This window comes from Tympanuchus pallidicinctus, unplaced genomic scaffold (genome assembly GCF_026119805.1).
Source record: "Tympanuchus pallidicinctus isolate F22 unplaced genomic scaffold, pur_lepc_1.0 scaffold22, whole genome shotgun sequence".
NCBI lineage: Eukaryota > Metazoa > Chordata > Aves > Galliformes > Phasianidae > Tympanuchus > Tympanuchus pallidicinctus.
Window position 1 is genome coordinate 14,159,059 of NW_026294739.1, and position 13,750 is coordinate 14,172,808.

General features: G+C 52.4%; 2 protein-coding genes across 2 annotated transcripts; both read right to left on the reverse strand.

The window, feature by feature from the left end:
• Positions 1-1,149: 1,149 nt before the first annotated feature.
• LOC128082622 (receptor-transporting protein 2-like) lies at positions 1,150-3,137 on the reverse strand. Its single transcript, XM_052686945.1, has 2 exons — positions 2,855-3,137; positions 1,150-2,208 (listed from the first exon to the last, which is right to left on the reverse strand). Exons 1-2 carry the CDS (start codon positions 2,998-3,000, stop codon positions 1,425-1,427), a joined length of 930 nt encoding a protein of 309 aa, XP_052542905.1. The 5' UTR covers positions 3,001-3,137; the 3' UTR covers positions 1,150-1,424.
• Positions 3,138-7,882: 4,745 nt separating this feature from the next.
• Positions 7,883-12,175, reverse strand: PDCD1 (programmed cell death 1). The gene is made up of 5 exons (XM_052686946.1): positions 11,928-12,175; positions 10,384-10,713; positions 9,587-9,742; positions 9,268-9,302; positions 7,883-8,602 (listed from the first exon to the last, which is right to left on the reverse strand). The coding sequence occupies exons 1-5, from the start codon at positions 12,103-12,105 to the stop codon at positions 8,384-8,386; spliced, it is 918 nt and encodes a 305-aa protein (XP_052542906.1). The 5' UTR covers positions 12,106-12,175; the 3' UTR covers positions 7,883-8,383.
• Between the last annotated feature and the right edge of the window lie 1,575 nt (positions 12,176-13,750).

Sequence of the window (13,750 nt, forward strand, 5' to 3'; positions counted from 1 at the left end):
ATGACATAATGCCACGGGGGAGAGGGCAGGCTGCTCCCCACACAGGACAGCCAGAGGGGGGAAGGGACTCCTTCCAGGCTGCAGGACCAGCCTCCTCCTGGAGCACAGCTCAGCCTCCCAGCAAGGAGAAACCACCTCCAGAAAGAAGGGGCCATTCAGAGACGAGATTCTCTGGGTCCCACTATTTCCCTGCCCCAAATGCTCAGTACTTCATAGATACTCCCTCCAGGGGGACAGATTTTGCTGTCTCTCCTTGCTGGGAAGTCCCTGCTGGTGGCACCCAGCCCTGTTGCCACAGCATCACTGTCCCCCATCAGCTCTGGCGGTCAGGAGAGATGTGAATCAGAGCGCTTTGCATCACTTGTGCAGCTCCTGTGCTCCAAGACTTGGAAAAATCACAGCGAGAGAGCAGCTCATTCACAGATTGACACCATGGCCATGTAGGGTATGGTCTGGAAGCCTCAGACTGCAGGGAACCGGATGGGGGAGAGGCGATCCCGCATTCGGGGATGGCTGCCCCGTCCCAGTGCTGGCGGTCACCGGCCCCAGTGCTTCCCAGTGTGGCGACAGAGATGTCGCAGCTCCATCTGCTGGCGCCGCGACTGCGGAAGGTGGAAGAGAAGGAAATCGCTTGGAAAGAGGGGAGAGAGTGGGATGATGAGCAGGACAGAGCGCTTAGGGGGCAGAGCCCACGGTGTTCCTGCACTGCACAGGGTTTTCTTGTTATTTATATATATATATATATATATATAACCAATATCCTACCGGTTATATGTATGAAAAGACAGGGGAGTCTTACAGCAGTGAAGAAAGCAATGGCACAACCCTCCCCTTTACTCAGACCTGGGTTGATCTCCAGGTCTCTAGTGGATGACACATGGGACACCACTTTTGGCATGGTACGGGTGGATACTAATGGCTCCCTGTGTGTTTGCTGCAAGCCCCTAGTTCCATATACCCTCAGCTGCTTTGGGTACCCCCATTCACAAAGGCCAAGCCAGGAGAGAGGGGATGTGCCCCCCCAAGACAGATAAAGGAAGATAAAGCAACTGGCCAGCAGATAAAGGAATGCCTCACTGCCAACCATTCTGGTCATATATATTCAGAAAAGGCTTTAGAGAAGTTAAAAAGCACAGATGCATCCTGGGCTGAGGATAAAGGACTGCTTTATTCCTGCAGGTACTCTCCATCCTTTGTATGAGGAGCTGGGGGCCATCCTTGTGCAGAACATGTCCCGTAAGAAACCACCAGGCCTGCTGGGCTCCCCTGGGCTGGAAACAAGGTGCCTAGGCACGATGGTGGTGGCGTCACCTGTGAGCTGAGAATGCCTCGCCATCCCAGGGCACCCATCCAGTCAATTTTCCACCCTTTCCATTACCACCATCCTCAGCCAGCATCCCGGTATTCACAAATGCCAGCTCCCACTACTTCAAGAGGGAATAAAGCAGGGCAAAGATGAGCACTCCCAAAACACAGAGAACAGATAAGCCCACGCAGCAGCAGCGTTTCCAGGGAAAGCCGCCACCTACAACTTGCTCTGTGGACCTCGTGATCAAGACAGCCTTGTCCATATCTTCCCTGGGCTTCCAGGCCTTGTGCACACCCACCTTGGTCTTCCAAGCCTTGTCCACATCCATCTTGGTCTTCCAAGCCTTGTCCACATCCATCTTGGTTTTCTGAGCCTTGTCCACATCCATCTTGGTCTTCCAGACCTTGTCCACATCCATCTCTGTCTTCCAGGCCTCATCTACATCTATCTTGATCTTCCAGGCCCTGTCCACTTCCATCTTGGTCTTTTGAGCCTTGTCCACATCCATCTTTGTCTTCTGGGCTTTGCTCACACCCACCTTGTTCTTCCCAGCACTGGGCTCCATGGCTGCCCTGGACCTGCTGCAGACACCGTGCCTGCAGCCCTCGCAGTGGGTCCTGTCGTGTACCCCCGATGCGTGGCACCTGTCCACCACCACTTCCAGGAGGGCGTCTGACTGCATGGGCACATTGTAGAAGTCCTCGAGGATCTTCAGCACCAGGTTGTGCAGCAGCCGCTCTATGTTCTCCAGGCTGAATATGGGCTTCTCCAGCTGGGGGTTGTGGCACTGCCTGCAGGCTTGACGGAAGATTCGCATCAGCACTATCCCATAGCACATGTGGAAGAGGATGTGCACTTTGGCTGAGGACCACTTGTTCAGGCACTGGGAGCACTGAAACCTGCCGGGACATGGAAGACACCAGCTCATCCCAGCCTTCTGCTGTAACCCAGGGCAGTCAGCAGGGAGCTGGACAGCTGGAGCTGATGGTTCAGCTTTATACACATAGGCTGTCCTATCAGCATGATGCCAGCTTGGGTAGCTGTACACCCATGAGCTAGGAGCAAGCTGAAATGTAGGACCGGCTTGCTGCCCTTGCCCAGCCTGTCCTGACCCCACTGCCTGGAGTAGGGGCCCAGGGGGAGGGAAGAACCAAGCTCCAGCTCCATGTGAGTCTTCAGCCCTTGACCCATGCACAGCTCAGCAGAAAGCCAGCGTCAAGCTGAAAAAGTCAAAAAAGAAGCAAAACAGAAGGAAGGTGTGGGTGGAGGCTGCAGGGCAGGTGAGGAGGAGCTGCAGGTTACTCCCCTTCTGACTCATCTTTCACAATGCTTATGGGAGTTAGCAGCCCCTCCACACTCAGCACCCCTCTCTGCATCCCCCTCCTCCATCCCTGCAGATGCTATGGGCAAAGGGCTGCTGGCACACTCTGCAGCCCTTCCCTCAAGGCCAATGCCATCTTACTGTAGCCCAGGGTGGCAGGAGGCAGCACAGAGAGGACAGTGATGGTGGCATCCCTCAAGTAGGACCGAACCAGCAGACCCTACCTCCCAGACACATGGTTCTGCAAAAACTCCGTCCAGCCAGGCTTGAGGCTGTGCACCTGCAGGCTATTATCCTCCCGAAATGTCCATGGATCCATTAATTTCAGGCTTGCAGCCTTCTCTGCAAAAATCTTCTGCCATGTCATCATGGTCCAGTATAGAGTTGGGAAGAGGCAGTGATCAAGGTCAAGCTTCTGGCTGCTGACTCATGTGCAGCTTTCTTTCTTCCAAACCTTTCCTCCCTCCTTCCCTCATGGGTGCAAAGTCACATCTTTGTGCCCAGAGAGAGGAACCTTTGCTCCCATTTGTGCAGCACCACCCCAATCGATTTCTGTGCTAAGAGGCACAGCTGGTGCCGTGCTACATCCCAGCTAGGCAAAAAGTCTCCTAAAACAAAGGCAAAACAGCTGACCCTGAGCACCACACATTTTGCATGTAATACCTGGGCATGGTAAAAACTCCTATCCCTGCTGAAGCCATCACTCCTGCTTTGTTCATCGGCAAAAAGGATGCAAATGTAAACCTGTTTGCTGACCAGGACCACAAATATTACAGCAGTGAGAGAATCAGCAGAGATTTTACCCTGCATAGGTATAATGGAACGAAAGCTCACTGAAAATGCAGGGCTCAGCAGCCGACAAAACCCCAGGTAGCTTTATCTCTCTCAATAGCTGACACCAAACATGGGCTGTTTTTAACAACTTTCAGCCAACTCAAGCAGAAAAAGCCTGACATGAAACCGCAGAGTGGAAAGTTGGGGATGATGGCACCGCACTTAAAACAGAAAGTGGGGAGGTGAGCTCTGTGCTGAGGGCACTGCGGGAGGTGAAAGCAGCGGGGCCAGCAGCAGCCCCCTGCCTCCCCATCTCTGGCCATCCCATCAGAGCAGGATGGGCAGTGAAAGAGATAGGTGCTTGAAAGGTCTTGAGAGGAGTTAGGGGACGATCTGTCTCCTGATGAAGCCACCTGGGAGTGCTATGGGAGTGAAACCATTTCACTCAGCCTGAAGGTTTCGGAGGACACTATTCTGTGCACTGTGAAGACATAAAATTCCTTTGGAGGTGGCTGCAAGGAGGGAGGAATCCCAGCCCTGCTTCCCCCTGCTTTATGTTCATTTGTTGTTGTTACATATTATATTAGGAGGCTTAGACTCCTCAGCTTCCCAAACCTGCAGATAGGACCCACATCACCCGAGCCATCAGACTGCCCAGGAGCCCTACTGGGGAGGATGCAGGATTGCTCACCAGCATTGCTATGATGCAGGTTGACACAAGGTCATCAGCAACAGGGTGACAGGGATGGAGCCACCACTCCACACCACCTGTCCAGCCTTTTATGCTTTAGATACTGAGATTTATCCCATGGGATGAATATGGGAGGGTGGGGGGTGGCGGGAGAGGAGAGGTGTGGAAAGATGTTTTTCTTTTGTTGCAAGAGCATTTTGAGCAGGAGGAGCCCCCCAGGCAGGAAGTCCTCTCTGTGGGAATTTATGTTCACCCAAACAAAACCATCACTCCACCTGGGGGATGTGGGTTTCAGCCTCAGCTCTTACCCTCAATTCTTCTGCCATGTCAAAAGGAAGGAGGGAGGCTCCGGTGGGTTCCTTCTGCCCTACAGGTTCAGGACTGTTGGACGAGCACCTCCAAAATACCACTGTCATGGAAAGCATCCTCCACTACGTCACGGCAATTCAACTCAGATCATGACTCGGTGCACACTGAGCCCGTGCTCTCAGCAAAGGAGCCCAGTGCTGCTCCCTGTCACAGCCCCGCACTCACCAATGCTGCAGGGACTTTCCCAAAACCACCTACGGAGCTGAAACTGCTTTGACGTCCTGCTCCACTCGGCGCACACCGCCTGGCACTGTCCCAGTGCTTGCTGCTTACCAGCACCCTCCTGGGAACAAAAGCTCCTGCAGTATCCTCTGCCTGGTCCCAGGGATCAGCCCTGTTCCAGTTCCACCATGGCAAGCCCTCCTTATCCCAGTGCTGGTGTAACTCCCCTGCTGGATGCATCAAGGATACAAAGGCACAGCCCAGGAGGTGATTTCCCTGCCACTTTCACACTGCCTGGATTTATTTTTGCCTTTGTCTCCCACCCCCAGGTGAGACGATGTGTGAGGAGAAGGATGCCTTGTCTCCTCTGCATCCAGCTCACACAATGCTAGCATCCCTACCTCCTCCCCAAGTTCCAGCCCTGGTCTGGGGGGATCAATAACTTTTCTTGTTTTTTTTTTTCTTGGGTAGCCGTCCACCCACAGTGGGAGAATCTCCTATTTCCCTAATTTGCTTATGAGAATGTCATATAGTGCTGCACACAGATAGCATCACTCCCGGTTTCCCTGCACCACCCAGCCAGCCACCCTAATGAAAAGAAAATTAGATTGGTCTGACACAATTTGTTCCTGCTAGCTCTATGCTCTCAGCCCCATTGCTGCCCTCTCGGTGTTTATCGCTTGGTGGCCTTACTAATTTGTTCCAGTGGTGTTCTGGGTACCGAGACTGACTCATCTAGAGCTTCCTGGATCCCTTTTATTCCCCTTTCCTTGAAGAGAACAATGAATTGGGCATCCATATCCTCCCAGGACCCAGCACCACTCCACGTGTCTCCATCCTCTCCTCCTATTTTGCCGCTGTTGTCACTGAACACTTGTCACCTTGTTTTCTATGGACAAGCACTGGCTGTAGCATTCCTTCCAGGCTGTGCTGTTTTCATAGTTGAGCCCATAGGGAAGGCAAGTTCACCTCTCCCAGGGTCATCTGAGGCAAGGAGGATTAGGTCCCACAGAAATGGGGATAGGTGGAGGGGATATTTCCCCTTTACCCCCATGTTTTCAATGGAGATGGATGCTGAGCAGGAGGAGAGAAACAAAGGAGGAACTGTCTGTGAAAACACCAGTTGAGTACCACCTCAAATGGGTTTTGGTGCTCTGGTGGCCTCAAGGAGGCCCCTTTGGTGTAAGGAGGGAGCTCAGACCCTCCAAGGAGGCTCTTTCCAGTGTAATGGCAGCAGGATTGCTGTCAGGGTGTCCCAACCACCTCACCTACCCAGCCCCTCCAGCAGCATCCCACTGAAGACAGGAAGAGAAAGGAGAAACCGTGGAGCCAACTGAAAACAAAACTAGAGAAAGCAAAATGAGAGCAGCAGGAGGAAATGCAGATGTGCTGTGAGCCTCCAGCATGCTCAGCCACAGATGTCAGTGGATCGGCATGGATCTCAGTGGAATGAGATGGGATGGAAGAGATGTGATGGGCCTGAACCCATCATGACATACCAGGGCAGTGCAAACAGAGGTGGGGAGAGAATTGGGAAACCTGCCCAGCACCATCTCACTTCAGCCAATCCCTTCCAGAACCAACAGCCTCTTTCCCACCCAGACAAGGCCACAGAGATGCTCCCTTGTGTCTGACAGGTCAGTCATGAAAAGCCTCTTCCAGCCTGACTCCTCCAAAACAAAAAACACTGCTCTGAAACATCCCCACACTCAACATTTATAAGTGACCAGGATATGGCTTGCATGCAAGTGACTTTAATGGCACATAGCCTTACTATCCCTTTTTCCCTCTATAACGTTTCATTTTGCAGAAACAATGCTTTGCTGTTTCATGGTGTAGATCCCCTTGAAGGTGCTCCTGCAACAGCAAGAGAGGATTTCCTCTCTACCTTCCCACCTACATCTCTAAAAATTCTAAATTTGGGGCCAGGGCTTCTTTAGGGGTTAATTGCTCACATGTTCCCAATCCCCTTTAATCATGGCCAGTGTACTTAAGGAGAGGCTGCAGGTGATCCTGCATGGCATGCACCCTGCTGCATGGCTAGAGCTGGTTTATGGGATGATATGATACCCATTTTAAGGTCACTGTGTGCTCTAGGGATGCTCAGCTAGGGATCAGAAACCTGTATCATGCCTTAAATTCTTTTAACAATGAGCAGCAGCTATAGAATGCCAGTCCTGTTGGGCTAGCAGTGCTCTGCCCTGCTAACAAGGATGGAAGATGATGCCTGGAGCATAGCTTCACAGCACTACTGACACACCCACTGCCCCAGAAGGCAGGAGGAAAAAATGAAGCAGTCTCACCCTCCTGCTTGCACTGTACCTTACAGGAAAGGCAGAACCAAAACTGCTGACTGAACTCCTGCTTCTTGCTTGCTGTGGCTGACTCCTTTCCCAACCATCATGCTGCTGGAGTCGTGGCATGATGCTGCTCCTTGCAACAAGCCCATAGAAGCTGAGCTGCATGTCAATGTGAGTAAGTGTGGTGTGAGCTGCACACTGCCCTGTGGAGCCTAGGGGAGAATAAGTATGGCTACCAGCTCCACCATCCTGCCCTAAGGAGGGATAGAAGCCTTCCTGGATGGGTGTTTGCCTGATGTGATCTGCTCAGGATTGCTTCTGATGGACATCACAGCTCTAACAAGGCATTGATCATAGTGTCTGCACCCTCCCCCCCGTGCCTGAGCAGCCCCTCTCAAGGCTATGTGAGTTGTTTGGTGCAACAGAAACAGAAAGCTGCTGACAGTGCCACTGAGGTGTGAGATGCAAATGATGACTTTGCTTCCGCAGGGTTTCGTGGTCTCCCACCAGGACTCTGCTGCCTCCAAGCCTGCTCTCTATTAGAGTTTCTCCAGCCTTTAGCAATCATTGCTGCTTTCTCTTTCAGTTTCCGTATGCTGTATATTGGGCTGCACATCCCTGGCATTTGCTTTCAAGAGGAGAAAAGTAAGTTCAGAGCCAGGCAGCTTCACAGCTGGGGCACAAGCACTGCTGCATGGCTGCAGCCAGCACCTCAGAGCCACTTGTCCCCAGCTGAGCAGACAGCATGCCCTACTGAGATCAGCAAAGGGGGGCTGCATTGTAGCTGGGTCTGTGGAGCAGTATGATTTCTGAGTTATTAAGAGCAGCTCTGTGGAAGAGCAGCTCGCTTATCAAGCAGCAAGGCCCTGGAACCACAACAGACACCCACACTACCAGCTGCCAGGAGCCGTTATTTGCCTGCCCGCGCACGTGCCATCAGCAGTCAACAAACAGCCTTGGTGTCAAACCCTTTATTGATCCCCATGGCCAGATCTGGCTCCTCCCAGGCACAGCATCCCCATCCCAGGGTTTCCCAGGATGCCCGGCAGTGTCCTTCATCCCCACAGAGGAGGAGAAAAGTGCCTGATGAAGAAGGAAAGAAACTTTCTGCTTCGCAGCAGTCCATTAAATAGCAGTGCATGCAGGAGGCCCTGTGCTGGGACAAGACCTCAGTGTGTGGACATTCCCCAGCACCACATCTATCCTCACCCTGGGGCTCTCTCCCAAAGCCATGCTTTGCCAGCAGCATTAGATGTGGCATGGCCAATGCAGAAACCCCAAGTGAAGGTAAAAACTGAGCAGATGCCCAAAGCACAGCACGAGGATCCAGCAGGGACAAGTTCTTGTTCCTTGGTGCCCATTCCATATCACCAGCACAGCCAACACTGTCCAACACAAGTTCCAGCACTGAAGCTCATATTCGCTCCATCACTCCAGTCCTTGCACATAGATGGCCCTCAGCAGGGCTGTGAGGGCAGCTGCCACATCCTCTCATCCTTGTGCCTCTTTCCTCGCTCTGGTGTGATGGGTTTCTCCTCAGGGAAGACAATAGTGGCATACTCAGTCTGCTCGGCTGGGCAGGTCTCAGGGGGCACCTGGCTGCGTGGGTCCTTCTGGAACTCCAGCACCCCATAGTCCACAGTGGACACAGACAACACAGGTGGCTTCACCTCCTCCTGCAGATTAAGGATACCCCATCAAGGCAATTCATCTGCCATCCAGCAGCACCATTCATCCTCAGCATGAGACCCCATGTACAGCGATGGCCAAAACCAGTGTTTCAGGAGAGTGAGAGCAATGCAAAGGACAGCATTTGCATGGGAAAATCCGACTGTGAGCCTTGGAGTCACCCACAGGCATTTCAAGAACCCATTTCCCACCTCTCCATTGCATACCAATGGCTCAGGATGAGCTTGGGACTGCTCATTCCAGAGAGGGGAGAGCCAAGGGGACCAGCTTGCTGTCATCAGCTACCTAAAAGGGCTGGAGAGAAAGCACTCCTCTATGCAGCGTCCAGCAAAAGGAAGAAAGGGAATAAGGCAGCAAGAGAAATTCTAGCTGAATATACGGGAGCACAGAGGGAATCTTCTCCTATTTTCTACAACAACACAGTCCACCAACAAATAGAACCCCGCTTGGAGCAAGGGTTGGACTAGAGAGGTCCTGTCCTGACACAGGCAGTTCTTTGATTTTGGGGCTGTGCTGCAGGTGCAGAGCAGTGGTGATTGAAGTGCAGGAGAGATTGAGCAGCATCAGGAGAGATAGGGGAAGCGAGAGGCCCGCAAAGCCCTGATAAAGGCAGGGAGGCAGCAAGGCAGGGAGCTGGAGGTGGAGAACTCACCGCCAGAGTGTTTCCACTGGATGATTTCCGCACATCTGCAACGTAACACAGTTGGTTAGAAGATGCTTGTGCACCAAGGCAGTGTGAGTATCTGGTGCTGAACCTGAGGGCTCGACACTACCCTTACATCCTTAGAAACCACTACCAAGAGGGCCCAAGCACCCTTATCCCTCATCATCCCCAGGGACAAACCACTTGAGCTTGGGTACAGCAAACCATCCCATGCACCCCAGCCATCCAGCTGTCCCTGGGTCCCAGTCATGTTTGCAGAAGAAACATCATCCCCTGATGCACCCCTAGTCCCCTTAGCACAACCCACCTGCTCTCCGGTTGTTGATGATGATGTAGCCAAAGAGCAGCAGCACAATCACACCAGCCAGCAGCAAGGTGCCCAGCAGCACTGCCTTGATGTGGTCTGGGGGGCTGCTTTCCTCCTCACTGGGTTTCTCAGTTGTGTTTGGCTTCTCAGAGGCTTCTGCAAGAAGCGTGCAAAAAGTCAGCAGGTCAGGAGCACTGGGCCTCTGAGTGGCAATGGGAGAGTGAAGGACATCCTCAGAAAAGGCTCCATCCCAGGCTAGTTGCCACAGCCCTGCAATCTCCTCAGGGGTCCTCAGTTTGGGCTGATTGGGTATTAAGAAAAAGATATTCAGGTTGGATATTACGAAAAATTTCTTCTCCTGAAGTGTGGTGAGGCACTGGCACATGCTGCTCAAGGAGGTGGTGGAGTCACCATCCCTGGAGGTGTTAAAGAACCACGGAGACGTGGCACTGAGGGACATGGTTTAGTAGGCATGTTGGGGAGGGGTTGGCAGTTGGACCGGATGATCTTAGTGGTCTTTTCCAACCTTTATGATTCTAATAGTTGTGAAAGAAGACTAATTTTTGCAGTGCCTTTTTTTTATTTAAAGGGAAGGCCATTAGCACACCCATGGGTCAGGGAGTAGGGCAGAGGGAGGGCATTCCTCCAAAACCAACACATGCAAAGCCCCCTGCTCATCCTGTCCCTTGCACAGGTTTGCCCAAAGAAAAGTCAGGCACTCCTCATCCCTTCCCCAGACAACCCAATGTCCCCCTTTGGGGCAGTGCCACAGGGAGACACCAACACCCCAGGCTGACCTGTCACTACCAGCTGGGAATGGTTGCTCTCCACCACTTTGTCAGAGCGGGAGAAGGTGATCAGTCCGCAGTAGTAGAAGCCTGAGTCATTCTGATGGAGATTCAAGATCTCCATCTTGAATACAGGAGTGTCATTGAAGAGCTGATACTTGTCCATCTTTTTCTGGGGGATGTTTCGGATGATCCCGGCGATTTTTTGGGGACTGCTGTTGTTGGTCTTCTGGTACCAGTTGAGGTTGAACTCCAAGCTGGAGTTCTCCATGGAGATGTTGCAGATGAAAGTGGCCGAGCTGCCCACAGGACGAGTTAACATGGCTGGGAAGAGGGTCACTGTTGGGGAGAGAAGGCAGAAGGAGATGCACAGTTACAGCAAGCACCTGGGCAGCGACAGGCTTTAAGAACAGCTGTGCCTCTGTGCCCGTTGTGCTTCTGCCTGCTCTGCCAGCAGCTCCACATGCTTCTCAGCTGCTTTACTGTTAGTTCCTGAAGGCCCATGAGGGGCTTTACAAAAATCTGCTCACAAGCCCAGCTCTGATCCTGCATCACTCTCAGTGGAGGAAACTGTTCTCGGCTACCTACAGTTAACCCACAGGAGCACCTGCACTATGGAAAAGAGCCTTTGGGAGCCTTGCTTTGGCTGCTGGAGCCATTAGAGCAGGCAACATCCCAGTACAGAGAAACCAACTCAGCAGGAAGAAGCAGTTGCTGCGTTATTTTTGGATGAGAGCAATAAAAAGAAGGAAGAAGCATTTGTCATGTAGGTTGTCTGACCAAGCAGATCGCCCAAACCACCAGCGCCTGGAAAAATCCCAGCTGAGAAGAAATTCATCTTCCTTTTCAGAAGAAACCACCAGTACTGCTAGCTGCTGGGCACGGATCAGAAAGACCTCATGGTCCCTTCGGCGTTAGCCAAATGCCATAGAAGCAGTCCCTCCAAATCAGAAAAGTTCCTCAATTAGGTGGATCCAAACAGAAGGACATAGGAAGGGAACTTTCCTGGCTCCCCTTTGCTGTGACGGTGCCACTGAGTTTCAGTGTTTGCAGCATTCTGAGTTTCTTGCATTTAACAGGAAACATTCAGCAGGCTCAGGGCTCTGCTTCCTACTGAGTGCTGCTGTTGGCAATGAATGAACTGCTCAGAGGACAGCCTAAGCAGAAACTGGCCTTACATATACGACCCCAGCACAATGCCTGCGGAGGGACAGTGACGGGCTTCCATCGGTACAGAACACAGCCAACACCACCAAAATGAGGTCCTCCTCACCCTGTCCAGAGTCACCCAGTCGCCCTCCATTCTCCTTCTCTCCCAAAATGTCACCCTGAGCAAAGACACAGGCTTGGAGAGGGTTGAGCCCACTCCGGAGGAGAAGCCCAAGGCGTGAAAACCAGAGTAGAAAATGCCAGCACCCAACAAACCCAGAAGCTCAGCACCAAGCCCAACTCACAGCACAGCTCAAGCACTGCGACCTCGGGATCCAGCCCTTTTCTCCATCCTTTAACCCCATTCCCCAAGCGCACCCCAGACCGTTGAGTTTTCCACCTACCCTGGTGGCAGCCAGCCAGCGGAGGGCTGCAGCACAGCAGCAGGACACAGAGGACAACCAGGGCTCCCTCCGTGCTGTCCCACATCATCCCCGAGGTGCCCCGAGCCATGGCGGGGCAGCGAGTTCCCTGCCCTGCCGTGTGCCTGTGCCCTGTGCCGCTCGGTGCTGCCTTCCCCATAGTGGTGGTTGGGTGGAAATGAAATGTGACTGTCTCAGCATCACAGGGAAACCCGGGCTGCCTCCCGCCCCCAGCTTCCTCCCCACGGGTAGGGAACAGCTGAGCCATGGCCTGGCCCTGCCCCTCCCTGTCTGCTTCTTCAAGGAGAGATGGCACACGTCCTTGGCCCCAAGGTTGGTCCATAAGTGGAAGAGGTGTCTAAGGCTCATACTGGGTGCTGGTGGGGTGTAGGGTGGCACGTGGCACTGAGAAGCCAGGAGTTGCCATCGCCTGGCTGCTCCCAGTGGGAAGGGATGGGAAGAGGAGAAAGAGGAGGAGAGGAGAAAAGAGCAAGAAGAAAAAGAGATGAAAAAAAGATGGGGAGGAGAGAAGGAGGAGAAAAGAAGTTAAGGAGATGGAGAAAAGAATGGTGAGGATGAGGAGGAGAAAGAGAAAAGAGAAAAAGGAAAACAAAAGAAATACAAGGAAGAGAAGAAAAGGAGATATGGAAAAAGACAATGAGGAGAAAAGGAGAAGAGATGGAGAAAAAGATGAGGAGAAAAGAAAAAAGAGGTGGGGAAAGAAGGAGAAAGAAAAGGAAGAGGCTTTCCCCCCAGGCCTGTATCTAATGAAGTAACTAACAGCAGAGAGCAGGGGCAGGTGCCTAGGGTTGGGGTACTGCTATAGGGGTGACATTTGCTGCAGATTTCTTTAATTTCTCTGTCAGCAATGCTTCCTGCTCGTCTGTGACTAATATTCATGTAGCAAATAACTGGTGATGAAACCACACCATTTGTTTGCTCTTCCTGCATCTCCTGCACACCACCGTTGCAATTTTGGAAAGTGTCAGGGGAAAATTAATAACTGGGGCAAATGATGCTATTCTTACAATGCTTTAATCATTTTCCAGGCTTTCAGGAGTGAGTAGTGAAGTCGGGGCTCACCCACACCTCACTTTCAGCCCTGGCAGTGGGTGGTGGGTGGCCAGGGAGGGGGTACAGGGCTGATCCTGGGGCTGGTAGCTCCACTCAGCCACATCACTGGACCCTTCGGAGACCCCAAAAGCTTCTTGAAGTCTTTGCAGTCCAGGTGCAGGTGGTGGAAGATGTGACAGTTGAGGCTGCAGCTTGCTGAGGGAAGGATTAGCAGGAAAAACTGCCTCATGCCCCTGTGCTCTTATCAAAATCATCGTGTGGTTGCTCACACTTTCCAACATATGCTCAAAGTGAAGTGTTAAGGGGTTGCTGCTGAGTGAAACAAAGAGGGATAAATGCGGGGAGTAAAGCCACCTGGAACAAGGCAGAGAGGATCATTGAAAGGAATGGGCAGTGAGAACTGTGCCCCAGAGCAGTATGTAACATTTGGTATCACCTGGTGGGAAACTGTAGGGTGAAGCAAGGATGGGACAAAGGCAGGACAGATATGGGCAGCCAGATGCCAGAGAATGAAAAGCAGCATCCAGGCCAAAAAAAGATCCTTTGATCCTTTAAAAAGTAAATTGTCCATCTCTAAACCAGGATGGAGGATGGGGAAGTTCCCCTTCTCCTACATCCTTCCCTGCGCCAATACAAGCAGCACCCGAAGCAGCCCAGGCCTTGGGTTGCTCCCAACACAGCTTGGGACCACCTGGGAGAGGATTCAGGAGCACTGAAATTGTGCAAGGGGA